At 36.1% G+C, this 21648-nt stretch overlaps 3 protein-coding genes across 3 annotated transcripts; all 3 read left to right on the forward strand.

The window, feature by feature from the left end:
• Positions 1-6897: 6897 nt before the first annotated feature.
• LOC136806839 (uncharacterized) lies at positions 6898-8217 on the forward strand. The gene has a single exon (XM_067063417.1). It carries the CDS (start codon positions 6898-6900, stop codon positions 8215-8217), a length of 1320 nt encoding a protein of 439 aa, XP_066919518.1.
• An 833-nt stretch (positions 8218-9050) lies between these two features.
• On the forward strand, positions 9051-10267 carry LOC136806812 (vacuolar protein-sorting-associated protein 25-like). The gene has a single exon (XM_067063392.1). It carries the CDS (start codon positions 9106-9108, stop codon positions 9646-9648), a length of 543 nt encoding a protein of 180 aa, XP_066919493.1. The 5' UTR covers positions 9051-9105; the 3' UTR covers positions 9649-10267.
• A 209-nt stretch (positions 10268-10476) lies between these two features.
• On the forward strand, positions 10477-19230 carry LOC136806813 (F-box only protein 15-like). Its single transcript, XM_067063393.1, has 15 exons — positions 10477-10706; positions 11593-11700; positions 12147-12254; positions 12614-12703; positions 13085-13303; positions 13737-13777; positions 14008-14111; positions 14693-14775; positions 14958-15013; positions 15705-15788; positions 16102-16235; positions 16558-16619; positions 17025-17062; positions 17884-17957; positions 19043-19230. Exons 1-15 carry the CDS (start codon positions 10513-10515, stop codon positions 19130-19132), a joined length of 1485 nt encoding a protein of 494 aa, XP_066919494.1. The 5' UTR covers positions 10477-10512; the 3' UTR covers positions 19133-19230.
• The last annotated feature ends 2418 nt before the right edge of the window (positions 19231-21648 follow it).

The following is a 21648-nucleotide window of genomic DNA, read 5'->3' on the forward strand; positions in this document are numbered from 1 at the left end:
AGAACAACAAATTAAATTGGTCTCGCCTTATGAATATTTTGATTCTTTGGTGATTGAAAATATCAAATTGAATGTCTTTTTAATAAATACTTATTCTGAATGACTGACAATGAATAATTAATGCAACTTATTGAGAAAGACTGGTAACTAATCAAAAATCGGAATTAGATTGAGTCATTGAATTGACAACTAAACAATGAAAATTAGATAAATGGATATCTATGGTAACGCGATAATTTTTGCGTTTCAATCCGTGAATCCGGGAGGGTAAAGTTATGTGCCACCCTTAAGGGTTGGAAAAGTCAGAAAATCAAATTTCAGTCCCACCAAAGGTCGGGAAAATAGGAAAATTACAACTTTTTGCCCCAAAAAACATCGAAATTTTGGTTTAAAAATTGCACTCCAAAACCATCCCCACTGGATTTTTGAGCCTTGGAACCCGGGGGGGGGGTACTACCTTGCCGACGACGGGGTGCTCCACTGAACTTCGAAAAATGCATGGACCCAAAGGAATGGTGCCAAAAGGCAAAAGAACGAATCTCTGAAGAAGAACGATAAAAAACGCCCGTGGCGGCGGTGTGGTAAGCGGCGTGGCTAGCGGGGGCCCCCTGCAAGACACCCTGTTTACGGGCGACTGCGGTAATTTTTAGCTGAACAAGCATCTTTGTGAAGTATTCATTCGGGCTTAACTTGAAAATTGTGAAACCACTCAAAAAATCTCTACATACTACAGCTGGACCCGACTACTTACTTAATATAAAATAGCTTATGGTGAAATGTTGCATTTTTCAATTCAAAATTGTTTCTTTCATGCTGGTGTATTATTATTCATGTCATTAAATTAAATGTTTCATACAATTCAAATATGTTTTGTGTATGCTCAGGTTAAGTATCTTATATTGTAAGTATTAATAGTATTATTGTAGAAAACAGGCAGGTGCTATCTTTTTTACAGCATAGACCTTTTCGCCTTTGCGTCCGCCATATTGAATTGTATGCAAAAATTATGGTTGCCGAATTGCCGTGGTGAAATTCCCTTAGAAAGTATGCAAAACATATGCAAAAAGAAAGTATTAAATAAAAACTTAGATGCATAATTGGCATTATATTAAAGTGTAATCTTGTAGAAGAAAGATTAAATTTGCTTCTCTTGAAAACTAAAAAAAATTATATTCACTCATCTCTTAGAACAAGCACTTCAAAAGACCATAACATTAGACAGAATCTCAAACTGAAAAATCACCCGCGAAGGTAAAAAACAATCCTTATTCGGCTGACGGCAAATTATTCTCCTGGGAATAGAGCCGCCAAATGATCAAATCAAAACATTGATAAAGTGTGACGTCATAATTACTGCTTTCAGTTTGCGTGTTTTGAAAGTTTGATGTGTGTACTCCGTCTTCGTGGAATTTCTTAATGGCATGAAAACAGAATATGCAATGTCTTTAAGAACAAATTCCTAAAAGGCTTTTGTTGTTCTGTAAATATTTCCTTTTGGATTAAGAAATCCCATCTTTTATTGTTCTAATGATTATAATATTTATTTATAAGATGCTTTGTTGTCTTTTTAATCTTTGTGTAAACTTGCATATGTTTTGCATACATTCCAACTAAATCCAACCACGGCATTTTCGTTCCTGTATTTTTGCATACAATTCAATATGGCGGACGCAAAGGCGAAAAGGTCTATTCTTTTTGCTCTTTTCTACTAGAAGATAAGATTCCCTTTCCTGACTGCTAAAGATTATACTGCCACTTTTCTACCGGAAAAAGATCAGAACTCAGGGTAGTTGAGAAATGAGCTTTAGAAAGTTAGGCAGAAAATCATAGATTACCAAAACGTGCCGAAACAGATTTGCATAGTTACGACCCTGCCTATGCCCCGGACAGTCCGGGGTTTTTTTGTTGCGTGCCCGGGGTCCGTATTATTTGTTTTTGAGAGACTACCCCGGACGCCCCAGACAGCCCGCGCGGTCACTTTTTATAGAATCGCTGACCGCGAGGGCTTTTTTCTAATTCATTGAAATATTCTTCCGTGGACAAACGCCGTCTTCCAAAGATCTTGTAATGTCCTGATTTTGGCGTTTCGTGTGTGAGGCCTGTATTTGAACCTTAAATCTCAAGCGTGGTTTGTTCGGAATTTGGGCGTGAGGGGGTGAGTTTTAGACCTGGATAAAATGTCCGGGGGTTTAAAGTGTGCTCGGCGATATACGTCCGGGGTAAATTTATGGCGCAAAAATTGGAGCCCCGGACGTAGGTCCGGGGAAAAAGTTATTTTTTTCAGACCCCAGACATTTGCCCCGGACTGTCCGGGGCATAGGCAGGGTCGTGCATAGTTTTGCATATATAAATGATGACGTCGTCATTTTGGATATGGTTTGTCTTTTTTCAATCTATGATTTGTATGAAAAATGGCGGCTTGCATACCGTGAGAGGTCCTAAATCCGACAGCCCTGCCTAAATCCGATGGGGTCTTTCAAAGATACAAACTAAAATAAAAACAAACCTTTCGCTGTGTGACACTATGAAGATGCCAAAGTGTCAACTAAACTGAGAGATTTGATACACTGAACCAATTGAACCAAATCATTAATTGCTTCTTATACAAAACATAATTTTTTATTACAAAATTGTTAACGTTTTAAACACGAGCAACTGATTCAGAATAATAGAGGTAATTATTTTAACAACTCACACTTTTTTTATCACATTAATTGACATCTTGACATTTTAGTCATCTTGTTAGATGCTTTCGAGAGATTTTCGAGAGTTCTTGCAATATAGTTTATTGTTCAACTTGGAGAGGGAATGTTTGAAAACATAGAATTTTTTTCATAGCAGTTATTTGGGGGGTCGGATTTAGGCAGGGCTGTCGGATTTAGGACCACTCACGGTATTAATTAACATCTAAGGCCAAAAGGTCTACCATGAGATTGGGTAAGGCGGTCATCGAAAAATTGTTCTATTCGCGTCACCTGCCCGCATCAAATTTTCCGCTGATTTTCAGTGCGGAGATGCGGAAAAAATCTGGGAAAAGCAATTTGTTCTTTTAAAGTATAGCTTTTTTCTCAATTGCTCTGACGACCATCGAAAAAATTGTTTGCTTGCGTTACCACCCGCCCCTGAGTTAGGCCGATGAAATTACATATGAGTTTACCGTCGTGAACTCACCCAAAAATAGATGCGGCATGATTTCATTATTCATCTATATATTAATAGCGGTGCTTTGTGTGTCTGTGTGTCACCACTTTCGTTTTCGCTTTGTTTGTGTTTTAGAATTATGACTTTTAGTTTCTTGCTCCACAAATTTGTTCTATTGGATTCGCGCCATTTGCAAAAGATTTCACAAGCAATGTTTTGTTCTCGATAAGTTTGTTTTGATTGACAGATCGGATAGAGCCTGGTTTAGACTTTATTCAGCCTTTGTTTTGAAATTTAAGGCTCATCTACATTTAGTAATTTTAATTTCTGCCCAGCTTTGGTAGTCTACACAATAGACAGCTCCAGTCTTTTAGGCCGAAGAGTAGGAGTTTTACGCTCGAAACGTAGGAAGATTTGACGTAGCCTAAGCTTCGGCCGATCCTGTTTTTCTCTTTTCTTTTGTTTGAAATGTATTTAACGGTCGTATTTATTAATGACATTCGAATTCTTTTCAAAACAAAACAAGTTTCTTTTATAGAAAAGAACATTTCAAATGTAAATTTGAACATTAACAGCATTCAAAGGGCGATTAAAAGCAAGAGAAGAAATTAGTCCATCTCTTTCTTCATATAAAAACATGGGTGACAAGGGTTTAAAAAATTTTTTTATTTATCTTTTTAGATCTGATAAAAACAAAGTTGAACTATTCTTTGTGGCCTTCCCGCTTTTTCCTAAAGAATTGTCATTTCTACATTTCACTCCTCTTTACCATGATATTTTCTCAAATTGTCAAAAACTGGACGGCGTATTTAATGCAAGCGAAGCGAGAAAAAGATCTCCGGGGAGGGTTAGAGTCAAACTTTGAAGATATCTTTTTATTCATTTGATCGTTTTTTTTTAAGCCAGCTTCAACATTCAAAGGACTTTTAGTGCGTTCAGCTACAGCTTAACCGGCGTGCGACGCCGGGTACCGGCTAGTTATTCATTATTTTCCCAACAGCACCTTATCCACCATTTCTGCCAATCATGCTCTCTCAAAATAAAAAATTTTGCTTCGCTTCAACCCTTCGCATCTTTTGCGAACGAAAAATAAAGATCGATTGCTACAGTGGCGCTAGATTTTGCAAAAAACTAAAATGGCGGTCAGGGCGGTTTGGCAGATATATGGGCGGGACGCCCACTGCAGTTGTAGGATTGAGGGCGGCAGCATTTTCTGTAATAAATCACGGGTAAACCCGTGTAAACATGCGTAGAGACGATTTTAACAAAGATAGAGGTTGTAGTTGTAAAGAAATATGGAAATAATGAAAAATTTATGAATTTTGAAAATAATGAAATTTTCATGCGGGTGCTTTTTAGAGATGCGGGCGGCCGACGGTAAACTCATATATAAATTTCATCGGCCTTACTGGCGTGATTAAAAAAAAAACAGAAATGTTTTTGACTGCCCTGATTTTCAGTGCGGAGATGCAGAAAAAAATCTGGGAAAATCAATTTGTTCTTTTAAAGTATAGCTTTTTTCTCAATTGCTCTGACGACCATCGAAAAATTGTTTTGCTTGCGTTACCACCCGCCCCTGAGTTACTGGCTTGATTAAAAAAAAAACGGAAATGTTTTTGACTGCCCGAGAATTCTCGGGCCAAAACTTTTATTGGAATTCGCGTAAAGCCCGAGTATGGCCGGCTGGCCCGAGAATTCGGGCCACACGCGGGGCACGCACGGGCCACACTCGGGGCAATTTTTGAAAACATGATTTAAAAGGTAGGAAATAAAAAACTTGAAAAGAGCGCCGCCCTCTAAAGAGCGCCGCACCTAAAATTACGAAAATTTTAAGAGCGACGCGGCGTTTAGTTGAGGAAATACAGTACCTAACTTAGGAGTTTACTAGGCTGCTGGCACCCATTACAGTAACGGATTCGATTTGAACGATTTGATAACGATTAGAATCTAGATCAAAACATTCGAAAGAGAATTCGTCACTGTAATGTCTTCAATTTTTCTCAATCGAATGCGAGAAGACAGGATACTGTCTATATCGCACCTTGACGTCTTTTGACCAATTAAATCGCTAGAATCTTACTGACGCGCTGTCTTAATGTTTCATCTTTAATCTGCTCTTCCGCAATCGATTGAACTCATCGTTAATCTATAAGAGAAAATATTTATATGATTCAGTACTTTGCCCCTACTCCGTACTTAGATTAGACTCAATGGACCCAGCCAGACAGGCTTAAAAGCGTTATGAAAAAGGAAGCCCGAACATGGCCCGAATGACTCGGGTCATGTTCGGGCCAAAAGAATTGATAGGGTCTCTCGGCCCGAAGATGGCCCGAAGAGGCCCGAGGGTCGTTATTTAACTTGAGTGTGAATAGGATCTTTAGCTACACAAGGTCAATACAATTTTGAACAACCACTCCATAAAATAAAGTTGGTAACATATACCGCCAACCTGTTCTAACTTGGGACAATTGATCGAAACATGGGACTGTGGGACATGGGACATGGGACATGGGACATACGACCCTGTCTATGACCCATGTCTATGTGGTCTTGTGTGGCATACAGTTTCTACTACTTTGTCGGTCGCTTTGTCATAATTTGGAAAATTCTGTGATATGATCCGGATGGTGTTGGGATAACTGAAGAAAATGAAAATATAATAAAACTGTAAGTCATATGAGCAGTAGTAGTAAAAAGACGTGATCTGGACGTGACTATGTTTGTTCATTGGGCGAAAGGGGGTGAAGTTTTGGACCTCGGTAAGATGTTTGAAAAGAAAACTTTAACGACTAAAAAACTAATTAACATGCTTTCAACAAAGATATCCAGGTCTTTCATTTTAGGGCTATGCATGTTAGCCTCCACTGATGCAAGTTACCCAATCTCACGGTAGAGCAAAACTGAATTCTTATTTCTGTACCGCGATTTTGCATCTTTACTGTTTTGAAAGGCATTTTTATCTTTTAAGCAATTAAAGGGTTTCATAATTTTAGCTAAAATCAAGTTTCACTTAATTCCCCTCAGCTTTTAGATGAAAATGCCTGTTTTGGCAGAGAGAAAAAAAATGACCAAAGAGGAGCTTGAAGCAATAGCTCCATTTATTTTGGAAATGCGTCGAAGAGAGCAAACACAGGAAGCTGAGCTGTTACAACACATACAAAACATTGATCAGAAAGATGATTTCAAAGTAGAGGAGGCGGAAGAGGAGGACCATTTTCAGAGACAAGAGATGATAAAATTTTTTGAAGATCACTTGAACACTGTACGTCAACACATTGATGAGCAAGAAACAAATTTAACAAATCTGCAACAAGAAAAACTTGATCTTTTCGAGAATTTCAAAAAATCTTTACAAATCAAACACAAACAACAACTTGAACAACAAAAACAACAGCAACCAAAATGAAATGTTCTCTTCATTATTGATTTTTCTTTAGTTTTGTAAATAATCATTCAGTATTTATTTCACCCATTTTTTATTTCTTTTATATCCTCAGTATAACATAGTAAAACAATTGATAATTATTGAGAAAATTGAGTTTACTTTTTAATAATTTTATTCATCTGTCGCCTTGAGTTATGAAATAGAAATGCAACCTGGGTAATATTACATAATTGGTGTCTGCAGAGAAATGGACAAAACCTTTTAAACCTAATATGAAAAAAATGTCTTTTCGAGTTCTAATAAAGCTTTTTTCCAAAATTCTCAAATATTTGTTTAAATTTTTCTAGTGAAGTAAAAGAAAATCAAATACAATGCCTTTCACAGAAGAGCAATTAAAAGGGTTTCTGGAAAACCTTTTGAAAGGTCAAGGAAAGATTGAAAATGTTGAATTTATCCATTCAACCTCTTTGATAGCCAGCAGTTCAAAAGGTGTAATAATTCAATATGCTAACGGCACAACCAAAAAGCTTCATTTAAAGCTTTGTGAAGATGGTACAACTCCTGGATTCTTAAATGACAAATTGAAAATATTTGAACGAGAAGAATTCTTTTACAGCAGTCTCTTACCAGAAATGATCAAATTTCAGAAAGAAAATAAAACAGATGAGAAATTAAACCATGAAAACAGTATCAAGTCATTGTTCTTCCCATACCATGGTAACCATCATGTTGAAGGGACCGGTATTGTTCTTGTTTTGGACCGTTTCTCACCAGAAGAATATTTTGTGACCAAACCTGAGGAGTTCCACACTTTACAGCAAATACATCATTGTATGAAGAAGATAGCAGCTTTTCATGCTGTATCATACTCAATGAAAATCAAGAAAGTTGTTGATTGGAATAATTACAGCCCATACCTCCCTGATGTTCTTTTCCATCCTTCAACTAAAGATGTCTCAAAAACCTATTTCAGTAGCATCTTTGCAAGTAATTTGAAAATCTTACGTGCCATCAAGGAGGAAATTAAAAATGGAAATCAACTGGTTGAAGACTGTATTCTGAGTTTCAATTCATTATCTGCTGGTATATTGGACAGAATTGAGAAGTTGATACCAATGTTGCCTAAAATTCTAACCAAAACTCTGGAATGCCCTGATGAATTACTTATTGTGACCCATGGAGATTTTCATATGTGGAATATTGCATTTGCTAACAAAGGTGAAATGGAAGCCAAATTCTTTGACTTCCAAATGTTACGTACAACATCAGGATTGGTTGATGTACACCATTTATTATCACAAGTCTGCACGCCTGCTACAAGGAATCAGCATTTGTACAAATTTTTAAACACATATCACAAGTCTTTTAAACAGGAGTGTTTGGATCTAGGCTTGGAGGAATCACAGATTGATTACTCTTTAGAGGCGATAAATAAAGAGTATGTCATGCGTTCACCTTGGGGTTTTGTGTTTGGTTTCTGTTTCATTTTACCAAGATTCTTATCAAGCAAACAGCTATCACAAGAGTTTTATGCCAAATTAAATGACTTTGAAAGCAGTAGCAGCATTGTGGAATGGATTTCTAAAAATGCAAGTCCAAATGTGTGGAGTGTTTTGGATATGTATGTGGACATGGTGCAGATAGATGATGATCTGGGTACCTTAGAAATCATGGAGAAATATACTCAATAGCCTCTGGCTCTTTTTAAGTTGTTTTCAAATTAGCTACAATTTGTTTTTTAAAAGCTTACCAGATTGATTTTTTTACCAGAAAGACATTAGACAAAATGCATTTTATAGTAGGTGTCTATTTTCCTAATTAGAAGTTGAGGTTTGGCCAAAATCAAAATTTATTAGGACTCCGCTCTGTTCTTTATTGATTTTGTAAGTTTTAAGTGTTAAAAATGTTAAAAAAAAGGACTTTTTCGTATACAAAGCAATCTAAGATGAAATAAACTTCTTCTGATTGTTTATTGAAATTTCAAACCACCACCATTAGCTTGAAATATTGATACCAAATCTAATCAGCTGCTCGTTTGAAATCTACTTAGATTACGAATTAGTTTTTAACTTTAAGATGAAAATAAAACTTGTGATACAAATCCATATTCATGTTATTAGTTGTAATACAAAAACGAAACGTCCAAAATATATTTAGTTTCTGGAGATTAGATTAGCTTTTTATTTGGACTTGCATTTGCATATTTTTACAGTGGAATATATTTTTAAAATTTTGATTTAAGAAATAAAATTATTTTTATGCAGTTTTAATGTCTCCTTGATTCACTTTTATCAACCTTTCAATGTCATATTCTGCTTTTTAATTGTCTTATTAAAATCAGATCGTATTCAGTTATTGTTATCAATCTTCACTGAAATGCCAGCAAGATTTCATTCTTTGTCCATAAAATATAAATTTCAATAATTTTAATTTCCCCAATTTTTAAAATTTACACTTGGAACACAGTTATTTTCAATTTAGAACTAGAAGCATAATGCAAAAGTTTCTCTTTTCTGTATTTCAGTTTTACTTAATCATAGCACGTTGATTTATTTACAGATTAAAAAAGAAGCATAATAATGACATCGACATTCCAATGGCCTTGGCAATACAACTTTCCACCTTTTTTTACCATACAACCAAACAATGCCACACAGGCTAAACAAATAGAAGCATGGCGAGCCTTGATATTGAGCTACTACAAACACAACAAAGAGTACAGGCTTGATGTGACCGAAGCACATAACTCTGTTTTGTTTACAAATGAAAGCATCAAACGAAAGCTTGCCATGGAGGATATAGTGATGGTTTTGGACACTCTGGCGAAAACTGGACATGTTGAATGGGATAATGATAAAGAAAAACAAAGGTGTTTTGTGATGTGGCGCACACCTGATGAATGGGGGGAGCAAATTTACAAATGGATAGGGGATAATGGTATGTTGGATACAGTTTGTACTTTATATGAACTTCATTCTGGTGATGATACTACCAATGAGGAGTTTCATGGGATTGATATTAATGTGTTGTTAAAAGCGTTAGAAGCTCTTGAACGACGTGGTAAAGCTCAAGTGTTTACAGCACAGGATCCTTCAGAAGTTGGTGTCAAGTTCTTTGCATGAGGGAGAGTTATGTTTCTTTTTAAATTCAATTTAGGAATAAGATTCTGGAATCGAACTTCAAATTCAACAAAATTCTACAAAATTTGAAGAATCTTGCCTTTAATTTGTTATTTTTGAAATTCATTCCCGTCTTAGACAAAAAACTTAGCTTTGACCGTGTTTATTGAAGCTCGACGAATTTAAAGCACGGTGTACAAGCTCTTCTTAAGCAATGGGCCATTTCATTTTATATCCATACATGGGGGTGGATGAACATATCCAGATGGTTATTCCAGGGGATCTTTTTTCATTTTTCCGAGGGGGTAAAAAGTTATTCTAAAATTTTACGGGGTAAAAGACTGATTTCAGTTTGTCCACCTTCAATTTAAGGTAAGAAAAGAATCTTTCCAATGGTACTTTTGCAAATTTCGCGCTTTTCCAGGGGGTATCGACACATTTTGACTTAAAAAGGTTTGTTCACCCCCCTGTATGGTTTTTTAATGAAAAAGCCCAATACCTTTCCTTTAGGACTATGGACTTTTTTATAATTGGCAAAATTATTTATTAAATTTTTTGTAATAATCTTTTCTGTTATCTTAGTAAAAATTATCCGATGAAGAAACTGCTCTCTTTTCTATCATTCATTAAGCTACGTATACATTTTCACATCACATCAACATGTATTCTTTTTAGGGGGTAATTACTCTACAAACAAATCGCCAAGCTTCTAAATGTGCCCGTTTTAATTATCTCAGCAATCTTTATTTGGGAATGAAACTGCGAAAAATGTGAAATTTCTTTGAAATTAAGATATATACCAGGTAAATAGTTCTTCTTCTATTTTTTTTCAGAAAAATAAAGTAAAACAAGTTTTAAGAAAATGTTATGAATAGTAAAAAACAGATCAGAATCCCTTCCGGGAAATCTGGGAGATCTCAAGATGACGAAAAAACTACGAAGAAACCAGTGTCAACTAAAAGTAAAACTGGAAATGCTTCAAGTATAAAACGACCTGGACAAACCAAAGCTTCATTGAGAAGACAAGAAATTGCATTAAGTAAAAAGTTGGAACACACAAGGTGAGTTTACTGTTCATACTTTTTTTGATTCTTCCTTTGACATCTTGATCCAATCTTGAAATGTACATCGTTGTTCTCAGCTCTCTGTAAAATCTGAAGCGTTACAAGCTTTTTTATTTTTTCATTTTTAAGACGTTAGACAGAGTCGATATTTTTACGTGGATAGCCCAGTAATCTAGGACTTTGAGACAGTCTTTCGATTATTTTCACGAGGTCCACGGCCAGCTGGTTCGGCTATTTATGAACTGAACGGAAAATTGGAAGAAGCGGGGATTCGAACTGCAAATCCCTGGATTCAGAAGCTGACGCCTTTGACCACTTGGCCATTGCTCCTAACATTTTCCATTATTGATTGCAGTAAAACTTAATCCTTCTTGACGATGCTTTAGTGTTACAGTTTGAATAAATATTTTGTACAATTTTGAAATGATACCGAAATAATATGATTTATCGGCGACCCAAAAAATATCTGCAATCTGATTGGTTGATTGTAGCGGTAGGAGCAATCTAACGTTAATTTGCTACAAAAGTACCCTGTGCTTTTTTCCAACATAAAAAGTGCATTTTTTGGGTCACTGATAAACCAGTTATCAGACGTTTGCTCGTACAATATGGAAATATTTCACTTGTTCCGAATTTTCCGTATATTTCCCTCGCCTGAAGGCTCGGAAAATATTGTACGGAAAAATCTTGGAACTCGTAAAATATTTCTCATATTGTACTCGCAACTGTCCGATAACTATTACGTAACTTTTGAAATATAGGAAAAAGTTAAAGTTTCATTCATCAGCTCAAGTGCAATGAGAGAAGTCTGAATTAATCCTGGCTAACTAGAACCCAGCCCTAGATTGTAAAATGCTTTTTTTTTTCATCTTTTTCATTAAAGTTTGGTACCAAATGAAGCGTTGCATTGTATTTTCAAATATCTGACTTATTCCGATCTCCTTCGATGTAGCTGTGTGTGTAAAGGATGGAAAGATGTCGCCGAAATACAGTAAGTTTATTTTTTATGCCTTTCAATTGGAATAGTTTTTAAACAGGCTAAGATTCAGTCTCTAGTTAGGGATAATTGGTTCTTTTTAAGGATTTGTTAATACTAATATCCATCCTCGTGTATCTTCATAGAGGCCCCCTAATGGACCTTCAATTCACGCAATCACGCATTTTTTCCCCCCAAATTCATGCAATGTTTTTTTGCAATTCACGCAATTTTCTTTCTTCATTTTTACGCATTCACGCAAGTGGAAAAGCCCATGCATGCAAACCGCTAGGGGTGGCCTTCAGAAAAAAAACTGTCGAAAAAAATAATAGAAACATTTCCAATGTACTGGGAACTGGTCAAGATAAAAGTCACGAATTTTAACTATTTATCTGACATTCATCTATTTGATAAATTCTCAGCTAGTTGTATCATCTTTCTTGTTATTCCTAACATCTTAGATCACTTTGGCATAAAGTATTTCGCTTTCTTCCCAAACCATGTCAAGAACTTTCTCCAAAAGCTAAAACCACTGGATGCAAAGATTGGAAAAAAGAAGCACTCTTTTGGTAAGCTATCTTCATTTCTTGTACGGGTGTTATACAGCAAGGCAATATTAAGGTTCAATTGAACTTTGTTATTTGAATCGATTTCAATATGACACGACATCTCAGAATACTTAGGCGCTTAGTCGATCGATAATTTTACAATAAAGCGTCACACCCAGACCCGGTTCCCGAGCTGTTTTTAATAATCATACGCGTCCTTTAACTATTTCTTTGATTGTGAATCAATTTCGTCAAGAGCAAACTAATACGTTACATTTTCCATCATATTTTAATCTTATTAACTATCGTGAATTTTCGCGAAATTGCGAAATTAAATATCGGAAAAATTAATTTTAATAAAGTATACTCCTAACTTTCAGCGTCAAGAAGCGGCGTGAGAATTATTACAAGAAACTAATGTCATCTAATCAACTTCATTCGCGTAAAAAGAAGAGAGCTGAAGCCACTAGGTATGTCTCACTAACCTTAATGTAGAATGTCAAGGGAACGGTTCAAACTTTGCTCTCCTCAGGCGCTTAGAAATAATTACAGGGGTCGCACTCGCCATAAAATCACAATAAACATAAATTTTGACTTTTTGGAAAAAGTAGCATAAAAAGCATAATTATAGAAAACCATAAAAGCTTCGGTTGATTTGGTGAATTTCTTTTCATACCACTTGACGGCACAGTATTTTTTAAAGAAGGGTGTTATTATTAAAGGTGATATTGCTACAGGAACAAATCGAAATTTCCTTTGTTATGATTGTAAAGAAAAATAGCTCTATTCATTAAATGACACTAACGCGCGCGTGTGATTTCATCTCATCACTTATAATTATGTATTTTCAGAACTTTGGGTACACGTTGGTTGCTAGAGATTCAAGAGAAAGGACCTTCAAAACCTTACCAGTACTTCGCGGGTGAAGATTTCTTCTTTTCATTTCACAATCTGACTGCTCGTTGGAACAACATGAATGACGTGCCATCCCTGTCAAAAGTCAAAAGCATTTCGTTGTACGCTGTCACTCCTTTACTTTTTGACGAAAACATGACGCCAATCGAGAACAGGTATTTGAAGAACTTTCTTCATTCTCGATACATGGCGCTCTAAAATACTTACATTTTGAAAGGCATGCTTTGAGAACGTATTATTAGTATTTTAAAGATTGAATTCTTTATGCTCCTTACAGAGTTAATCAAAAACAATTTGTTATAGGCAATTTGTCTGCCCAATGCAGTGGCTTGTTAGAACCATTGTGTAAAAAAGACATAATTAGCTAACTAACTGAGTACAAAATGAAATACGCGCCAAATTCTCTTACTTTTATTACATCTAAGTGTTCATTGAAGTCATGGAATTTCAACAATTCCTCCAAAAACAGTAAGAAAGCTAGCAATATTTTTTTCAAAAAGTCATTTTAAAGTTCTTCAAATTCTATCCACTCATAACAATGAGACCCACTGTTAGCTCGAGAAACAGATCTTCTCCCCTTTGTTTCAGTATCTGCACCCGATCTTTGTTGGCATCGCATAGTTTTAGAGGTAAGTCTTTTAATAATGAATTTAGTTGGCAGAGATTTTTAAACTGCCATTTTGCGTTTTTTAAACTAATCTGTCAACTTCACGGTGGTGTTTTCAAGATATTATCTTTACTGACTTCATTGAGGACGAACGATGTCAAAAATGTCAATGCGTTGATGTGCTCAAAGACACTTTACATCATTCTACGCTGGTAAACTCGAACTGATTGCTTTTATCATTTCATTTTTTAGATCACCCTTTGAAATCAATGAAGCTGGTACATCAAGACAAAGAGTTGACTTTTTACTCGCTCAATCAAACTCTTTATTTTGCTGTTTGGTCTTCCTCCTTACCGGTTAGAAAATTTCGAAATCAATTTTTTCATGATTTCTAATTTTACACTGCAATATCCTTTCCACTTTAGGTTCCTGTTTGTGACGCACCCTTCTGCTCTTTCGCTCTCTTTTCTTTACGCAGCAATGGGCTTTTCTAGGAAAAAACCGTGCACCCCTGTTGAGGAGTCCATTTCTATTCCAAGAGGGTATGGTTTGAAATGTAGTGGAATTCCATAGCAGTAGACAAAAATCCGTCAAAAATAAGTGGAATTCCATGGGAGTAATGATTCAAAATCTGTAAAAATTCGGAATTCCAGAGGGGTATGATCCTAAAATTGCCTGGAATTCCCAGGGGGTAATTCACAAAAGGTTGGAGCTCCTCAACAGGGGGTGTACGGTTTTTTCTGGAAAAGCCCAATGCAGCGACTTTGATAGGCCATCTGGATTTCAACGTCAATCCACGTTTGTTAGACTTTGGCTTTAGGACGCCATTAGTAGAAAATCATTCCCGTATTTTGATGTGCCATTTTCTGTTTCTATTTCAAAGTTGAAGTTAGCTTTTTCCTTTCGCAGAGGCTTAATACTTTTTTTATACTTGTAGAAAGACGGTGATATTGCGTTTGTTGGCATGACGACAACCATCGAAAACCTACTCTTAAAAACTCAAGAGGGATCATCTAACAAGTAATTCTGGGTTTCAGTTTCTTTTCCATTTCTTTCAACATGAATTGATCCTCAGTTCTAGGTATGTTATAGAGCGGGTATACAGTTTTGATAAAAGAAAATGCTTGCAAAACATAATTCTTCGCTCTGCCAATTCTTTATAAAGAAAGTCCCTACAATTTTTATATTTCACTTTTTTAAAGGGTGTGGTCAGCTCCACCGCACCAAGTGATTCCTGATGACGTCAACCCCTCTTATGGTGAGTGGTTAAAGTTTAAGCTGCTCGCTTATTTTGAGACATCTTGCTTCTCTAGATTGTATACGGACACACTTCTTTGACAAAGATGGAGAGGCCTTTATTGTATGATGAACTAAACTGAGCTACTTGTGAATTCTCTTCTCTGTAACTCGAACATTCTTAATTTCAACTCCAACACAGTTTCTTTTACTCGGATATCTTCATTACTCAAAATGGTTTTTTGGTCCACTCAAAAAGTCTTAATTTTAATAGGCGTAGTGGTGTGGTGGTCATGGCTCTTGAACCCCATCCGGGAGGTCCGAGTTTGATTCCCACTGTAGCACTACGGTTCACTTGGCAAGTCCACACACCTTCTCCCTGGTCAACTCATACCATGTGAGGGGAACTAGGTGCCACTACTCTGATACAAGACATTCAATATCAATTCCAGACAATGTGGTGTCTGGTGTAGTTGGAGTGTCATCACTATGTATCATGGTATCTGTGTCTCGCGTGCACAGAACCAGCGGTGTCTGGACAGCGCTACGCATTCCTACTTGAAAAATTCCTACTTCGTAATGAGTAGAACCCATTCCCCAGTGGGGAAGGCTCATATTATCACATCATCAGAAAGTCTTGAGCTATTATTCGATCATTGGGACTTAATTGAACTGTAGTTATTTCTTTCTACTGTCCTTAATCCTTCTTATAGGACTACACGGATACTCAGTTCGAATTTGTTTGAGGAACAGTCGAAAAACGTTCTATGAGAACGAATATTCTTTTCATAAAAATGGTATGTTTTTTTCTTCTTAATTGTAATGGGCTCTTCCTGAAAAAATTCGTTCATGGGGGGTGGAGGATATAATATTTTTTCAATGATCTACTACTGGACACACCACTACCACTCGATTTTTCACCCCCTGGACACGCGTTTTACCCCTGGGTACACTGGACCCTTCCATCCCCTATTAGAGTTTTATCGTTAAATTTTATGTGCTTTGTCTCGACAGCCCCCTGTTGCACTAATTTCAGGTTTATTAACCCCAATGGTGCTTCAAATAAATTCCAATGACCAACAATTGTTTTCCCCTGTTATTGCTTTATAGGTAGATGGGAAGATGATTGGCTATCTTTCATTCATCAAACCATTGAGAATCCTTTGTATGGCGATTTTTATTATGATATCAAAGAACAGATCAAATTCTCATGGAAAAGTGGCCCCATAAACGGTAGAATTGATGTAAGAACTTTATTGTATTTTCTAGTATAAGCTCGATGCTCTTCTAGCAGCTTCCTAATCGTGTTTACGTGCTAAATTAAGAAGAATACTAGCCTCCGATTTCAGAATTAAATGAGAAAATACCAGTGAGCCGGGTCAGATAGCCTCCATTAATAAATCGGTGAAAATTTGATGAATTTTCCAAGTTAAATTTAAATTACAATAGTCGACCTAAAATCCAAATCTTATACAAGAGATCAAGGGATGTTTCTTAAATATTTCGTTAACTATTAAATCAATTATGTTTGACAACAACTGAACAGATTTTGTATGTTTTGTTTAGAACTTGATGATTTTGGATGTCCAATTGAAAGATATGAACGAAGAATTGATTTGGGATTCCAGGTATAAGAAAATGCAACTATCAACCCTAGCATAAACAGCAGCATAAAAGTAATTGGTTTGAGTATACCAGAGCTGGATGACGTCAAATACCTGAAATATCGTTGCATTGACCGATTACATTCTAACGTTATTCAACCCGTGTAAACTCGGGTCCAATCCTCTTGTTGCATTAGGGTTGATACGACGTGTATTCTTCACTCAACCACCCCTATTACACTTCCATCCAGTTAATTTTGGTCCTTTGCCAACTCGAAAGAAATCAAACAATATATAATTTAGCCTGTACCAGACTCTTCTTCTTTTTTTCAAAATATAAAAAACGCACGCGGCGGCAGTAAAAAACGCACGCGGCGGCAGGGTGGTACAGGCGATGTATAATGCCGAATACTTTTCTTCTTTTCCCAGTGAATTGGTGCTAATGAAGGAAACAGAAGAAGACACAGGTATTTTTTCTGATCAATTTGATTTAGCTAGCTATCGTGTATCCTGAGTTTTAACGGGTGTTGGGATGTGCTGCTTGTTTACTCTTTTTAGACTAGAGTCTACTTCTGGCTGAACTTTGCTTTTTGATAATTTTGGTTGACGCTGAGTCCAGTGAAGTAGACTAGGAGCATTTGACGAGGTAGCCATTTTGATAAGAATGTTTAGAATCCAAATAACAAAAAAGCTACTTGAAGTTGAAAAATATAATTAAGAATGAGAAACAAACATCAATAGCATACTTTGAATCCCCTTATTTTCATATAAAAACATTGCTTCATTCTTTTTTTACCTGGCAAAAATAAGCAAAAATATATTACTATATAAGTAAGTAAGTAAGTCTGCGACCGCAGTCGGAGGCGACCCGAAGGCTCCTCTTTCGATAGCTATCTACCCGAAGGTAGGGGAGGGCTCCACTCTTTCTCCCTGGATTTCTCCACTTACCCTTGATCCTTCTCTTAGTTGCTGAGCATCAAGCAGAGAGGCATCAAATACCATTTTGGGAATCTTTGGTATGACCCGGCTGGGGGCTGAACCCACAACCTTGCGAACCGTAGCCTACCGTAGCCTACCCAACTATATACTACCGGGCCACTTAATCGCGAACTCCAGTCTATAAAAAAGCTTTAAGTGGACTCCGGGCTACTCTTATTATTAGATCTTGATTAGATCTTACCAGTTACCTAATAAACGGAGGTAAAACGAGAATTGGATATCGGAATGAAATAAACGAACGAACTTCCTTATAACTTATTATAACTATTTTTCTGTGTTTTTTTTTCAGATTTTTCAAATTATATTGTTTATGAAATGACCACGGAAGAAAGTCACCGAAAAACTTTGATTAGAGTGTTACAAGTGAGTAACTTTCCAGTCTGTCCACTTTTTGTTGAAGGAGTCAAACATATAGAATATAGTTTTGAAAAATGAATTTCAAACCATGAAAGCCAAGGGTCATGAATTAAAAGGGCAAGATTTTTGTGCAGAGCAGCGGCGTTGTGGGAAAATTTTTCTGGAGGGGCCAAAGTCAATTTTTTTTAAATGCCCCCCCCCCAATTTTCCAAAGTGGTGCCCCCACCCACCAGTTTCTAAACTGTTACTAATTCATTTGCCTAGGCATAATGAGGAAGGAAATATTTATTGGAGAAGAGTAGATATATCTTTGATGAATGGAAAAGGGAAAAACAGGCCCCACCATAATTGGGGCCGACTAGAAAATTTGTAAAAATTGACTGCCAAGACCCTAAAATCACTAAATGACCTAAATAAAAATAGACAGATTGGACACTTGCTAGAGTGAAAAGAAACTTAAAGAAAGCGAGCGAAAAATTGATGTTTTAAGATTTCAATATTGTTGTCAGCAAATTGGTCTTGGGGCGCAGTTAGATTTACCAAGAAGTTGCCAATTAACTGTATTGAAAAAAATTATTGTAAGCATTTTAAAATTATCTCAGTAAAATTGGTCCTGGGCGCAATTTAAGACGCATAAAGTATGATTTTTAAGATTGGGGCGTTTAAAAAAATCTCTTCTGGCGCCCCTTGCTCTTCGGCGCCCCTTCAAAAAAGCTCCGCTGGGGGGGGGGGCCATGGCCCCCCCGGCCCCCCTGCCACAACGCCACTGGTGCAGAGGTCTACCCCTTTTGGTAACCGTTACCCTAAAAAAGTGCTACTGTCATCCAAAATCCAGATACTCTTACAAGCTAAAAAATAGAATTACCTCCTCAATCAGATTTATTCCAATTTTAACGAAAAATCCCTCGGAAAATGAAAGAAATTTCTCCAAAAAAGGGCAAAACCGCGAAAATTAAAACCCGGGGAATGCAATTTTTCCGATTTTTTTTTTCGATCGCGAACATTAGTTCCCGCGAAAATTTGTTCCATAAGGTAATTGTGTATCACAATCAAACTCTTGAATTATTTCTTTGTTTTTGTTTTCATTCTAGGATCCATCTTCGAAAGAATCTTTGATCTTGTCATTGAAAATATTCCTTCGAAAAAGTGGTATCAACGAGTGGTTCGGCACAAAGTATTAGAAATTATCTATTGCGAACGTTTTTATTTAACAAATGATTTTTCTTTTGGGTGAAACTCTTGAGATTTACAGGCTAAGGTTTTTTACACAGCTTTTCAAACAACTTATAGCTTTTTGTATGAAAACCACGCGACCCGCTTAACTTTTGTAGGAAATAGATGGTTTCAAGTACTGCATATGAAATTCGACTCTACCCTTCGGCTATATCTTATTGGGAGAAGTATCATCAATCCATACGCTAGTCTCTCTATCTTATATCTGTCTTGTGTTTCCAGTCAAAATTTTTGTTTTTTAAGAGGAAAGAAATCATCTTTTTACATTTACCTTTTCAAATTTCTCGGGGAGTTATAGTAACCTATTTATCAAAGTTTTTGCTGTAGATAACATGATTATTAATATATTGCTTTTTAAAAATGAAATATTTAAAAATTTTAAACTTTATTATATTTAGAAATTTTTAAATTTTTTAATGCTAGTGTTTTTATGGTCAATAATACAAATACATTTCGTTTCTTTGTTTTTTGTTGGTCTTAATTCTTGTTCTTTTAGCTCTGAGGAAAAAATCACGCCTCAGTTGATTCTTTGGCATTCAGAATTATGCCTCAAATCTTTTAACCCATTAAATGCCTTCACTCCATAACTTCAAAAACAAATTGATTTCAAATGCGCGTACACGCCCAACTAAGAACAAATGCCAATGTCAAATTAGCTTCTTATTCGGGTTTGGTAAAAAACAGGGCAGCATGGGTCACGGCGCTCCCAGGGTCAGGCCTAACCGTACAGGATCGGTAAAATTAAGTGATATCTCATAAGCCAGTGGCATTTAATGGGTTAAGACTGATAGAAAATTATATTCTCGAATTTTTTGCTTTTCTTGCCAAAGTTTATACTTTGAATTTTTTGTAACTGTCGTTTAATTTTTTTCTTACAGCAAAAAAAATAAAAAAACTGAAACTGAAATCATGCTCCGGTACAACAAACCTTCGCGAATTGAACTCAAGAAAAGTGATTTGGATGACTTGGAGCGAAAGAAAATTGAAGATCAAAAGAAAGAAAAAGTGGTCAGCAAATTACCACTGGCTGACGTCACACAAAATGATTCCATGACAATCAGTGCTCCCTTAGCGTCACGTGCCCGGCAAACGGAGATTAGACGCCGGTTAGGATTTACCCCGGAAGCAGTACCTAATGACGGAACTGCCGGAATACGATTTTAATGATTTCGATGAAGAGATTTTTATATCAAATGGGTTTGAAAATGAGGTTTTGTTAAACTGAGAATCATTCGATTGTTTTATTGTTCAACCAATCAGCGCTCTGTAAAAAGAACTTGATAAAATGGAAAACACTGACTTTTTGTTCTCACGAATATAATTGGATACTTTTATAAATAAAGAGAATGGTATTATGACATAACAAAGACACTAGATATAACACGGGACTGTATCACTTCCATGTGGAGAAATATACTTTTGGATTCCTTCTCATTTATCAACCAATGATTCAATTTTAGTAAACTTGCTATTTATGGAAATATATTTCCGAGCACCATAATAATCATAACGAAACTTTTATAAATTGATTGGTATTTTTATATTAAAGACCATTGATATCCTACAAGTAGACTGTAGGGCAGTCAGTATTTTCGTACTTTCAAATCGGAGAAATTTATCACAACAGGGAAAATTAGATAATCGTATAAAATCGTATGAAACTTTGAAATTATTTTTCAATGCTTTTCATGAAACGACTAAAACTCACTCCCGAAGGGCTAGATAGGCAACTTTAAGCTTTAAGTAAAAATTTGACTTTTTAAATTTCGTGCCGATGGATAGGATCTAGCATTTTAATTATTTTCGGAGCGTGAGATCAATAAAAGTAGGCGGCAAATGCTATTTCGCATCTCTCAAACCAGTGAAATTGCTTGTTGTCACGTGATTTCTTTGGTAGGAAATCCTACCAAAACTTGCTTCACTTTTCGATAAAGGCCGCGGATCTAGCCCTTCGGGCTTTACAGATCTGTGCTTAAACCCCTCTTTTTCCTGTATTTAACCGCAACGGGTAGGAAGACATTTTTGTGGGAGTTTCATTTGGGCGGATGGCCGAAGAAATAACTTTTAGTGGGAACTTTAATTTAGCGGATGAAGGATATCTTTTATAAAAAAGACCTGTGAGCAAAATAACCTGCTTCAAGGCCTGGAATAGCACAAATTTGAGAACCAGGTGAAATAATTCAAATTTGTCGGAAATTTGATTTAGTGATTGGCGGAAAAAAAAGGTTTTAGAGGGAACTTAATTCGGTGAATTTGGGCTAAATTCGCACAATTAACCGCTAAATTTTCTCTCCGCCAAAATTTAACTTCTTTTAGGGCAAAATTTTGATTTGACAAAAAATTATGAAAAATTCATACACGTTTTTTTTTTTATAAGAACGTTGAAAATTTTTGAAGCCTTCCGATGTTCTAAACTTTTTTAAGTTTAAAGCCTAAAATGTTCTTAGAATGTTCTTATCTTCAC

Source organism: Clytia hemisphaerica, unplaced genomic scaffold (assembly GCF_902728285.1).
Source record: "Clytia hemisphaerica strain Z4C2 unplaced genomic scaffold, Clytia hemisphaerica genome assembly, whole genome shotgun sequence".
Lineage (NCBI taxonomy): Eukaryota > Metazoa > Cnidaria > Hydrozoa > Leptothecata > Clytiidae > Clytia > Clytia hemisphaerica.

What these genes read in the sequence shown, in the direction of transcription:
- LOC136806813 (XM_067063393.1), top strand. Translation starts at nt 10,513, where the DNA reads ATGAATAGTAAAAAACAGATCAGAATCCCTTCCGGGAAATCTGGGAGA. An exon ending in AAAAAAGAAGCACTCTTTTG is followed by an intron (nt 12,255 to 12,613) that starts GTAAGCTATCTT and finishes CCTAACTTTCAG; the next exon opens with CGTCAAGAAGCGGCGTGAGA. An exon ending in CAAGAGGGATCATCTAACAA is followed by an intron (nt 14,776 to 14,957) that starts GTAATTCTGGGT and finishes ACTTTTTTAAAG; the next exon opens with GGTGTGGTCAGCTCCACCGC.
- LOC136806812 (XM_067063392.1), top strand. Translation starts at nt 9,106, where the DNA reads ATGACATCGACATTCCAATGGCCTTGGCAATACAACTTTCCACCTTTT.
- LOC136806839 (XM_067063417.1), top strand. Translation starts at nt 6,898, where the DNA reads ATGCCTTTCACAGAAGAGCAATTAAAAGGGTTTCTGGAAAACCTTTTG.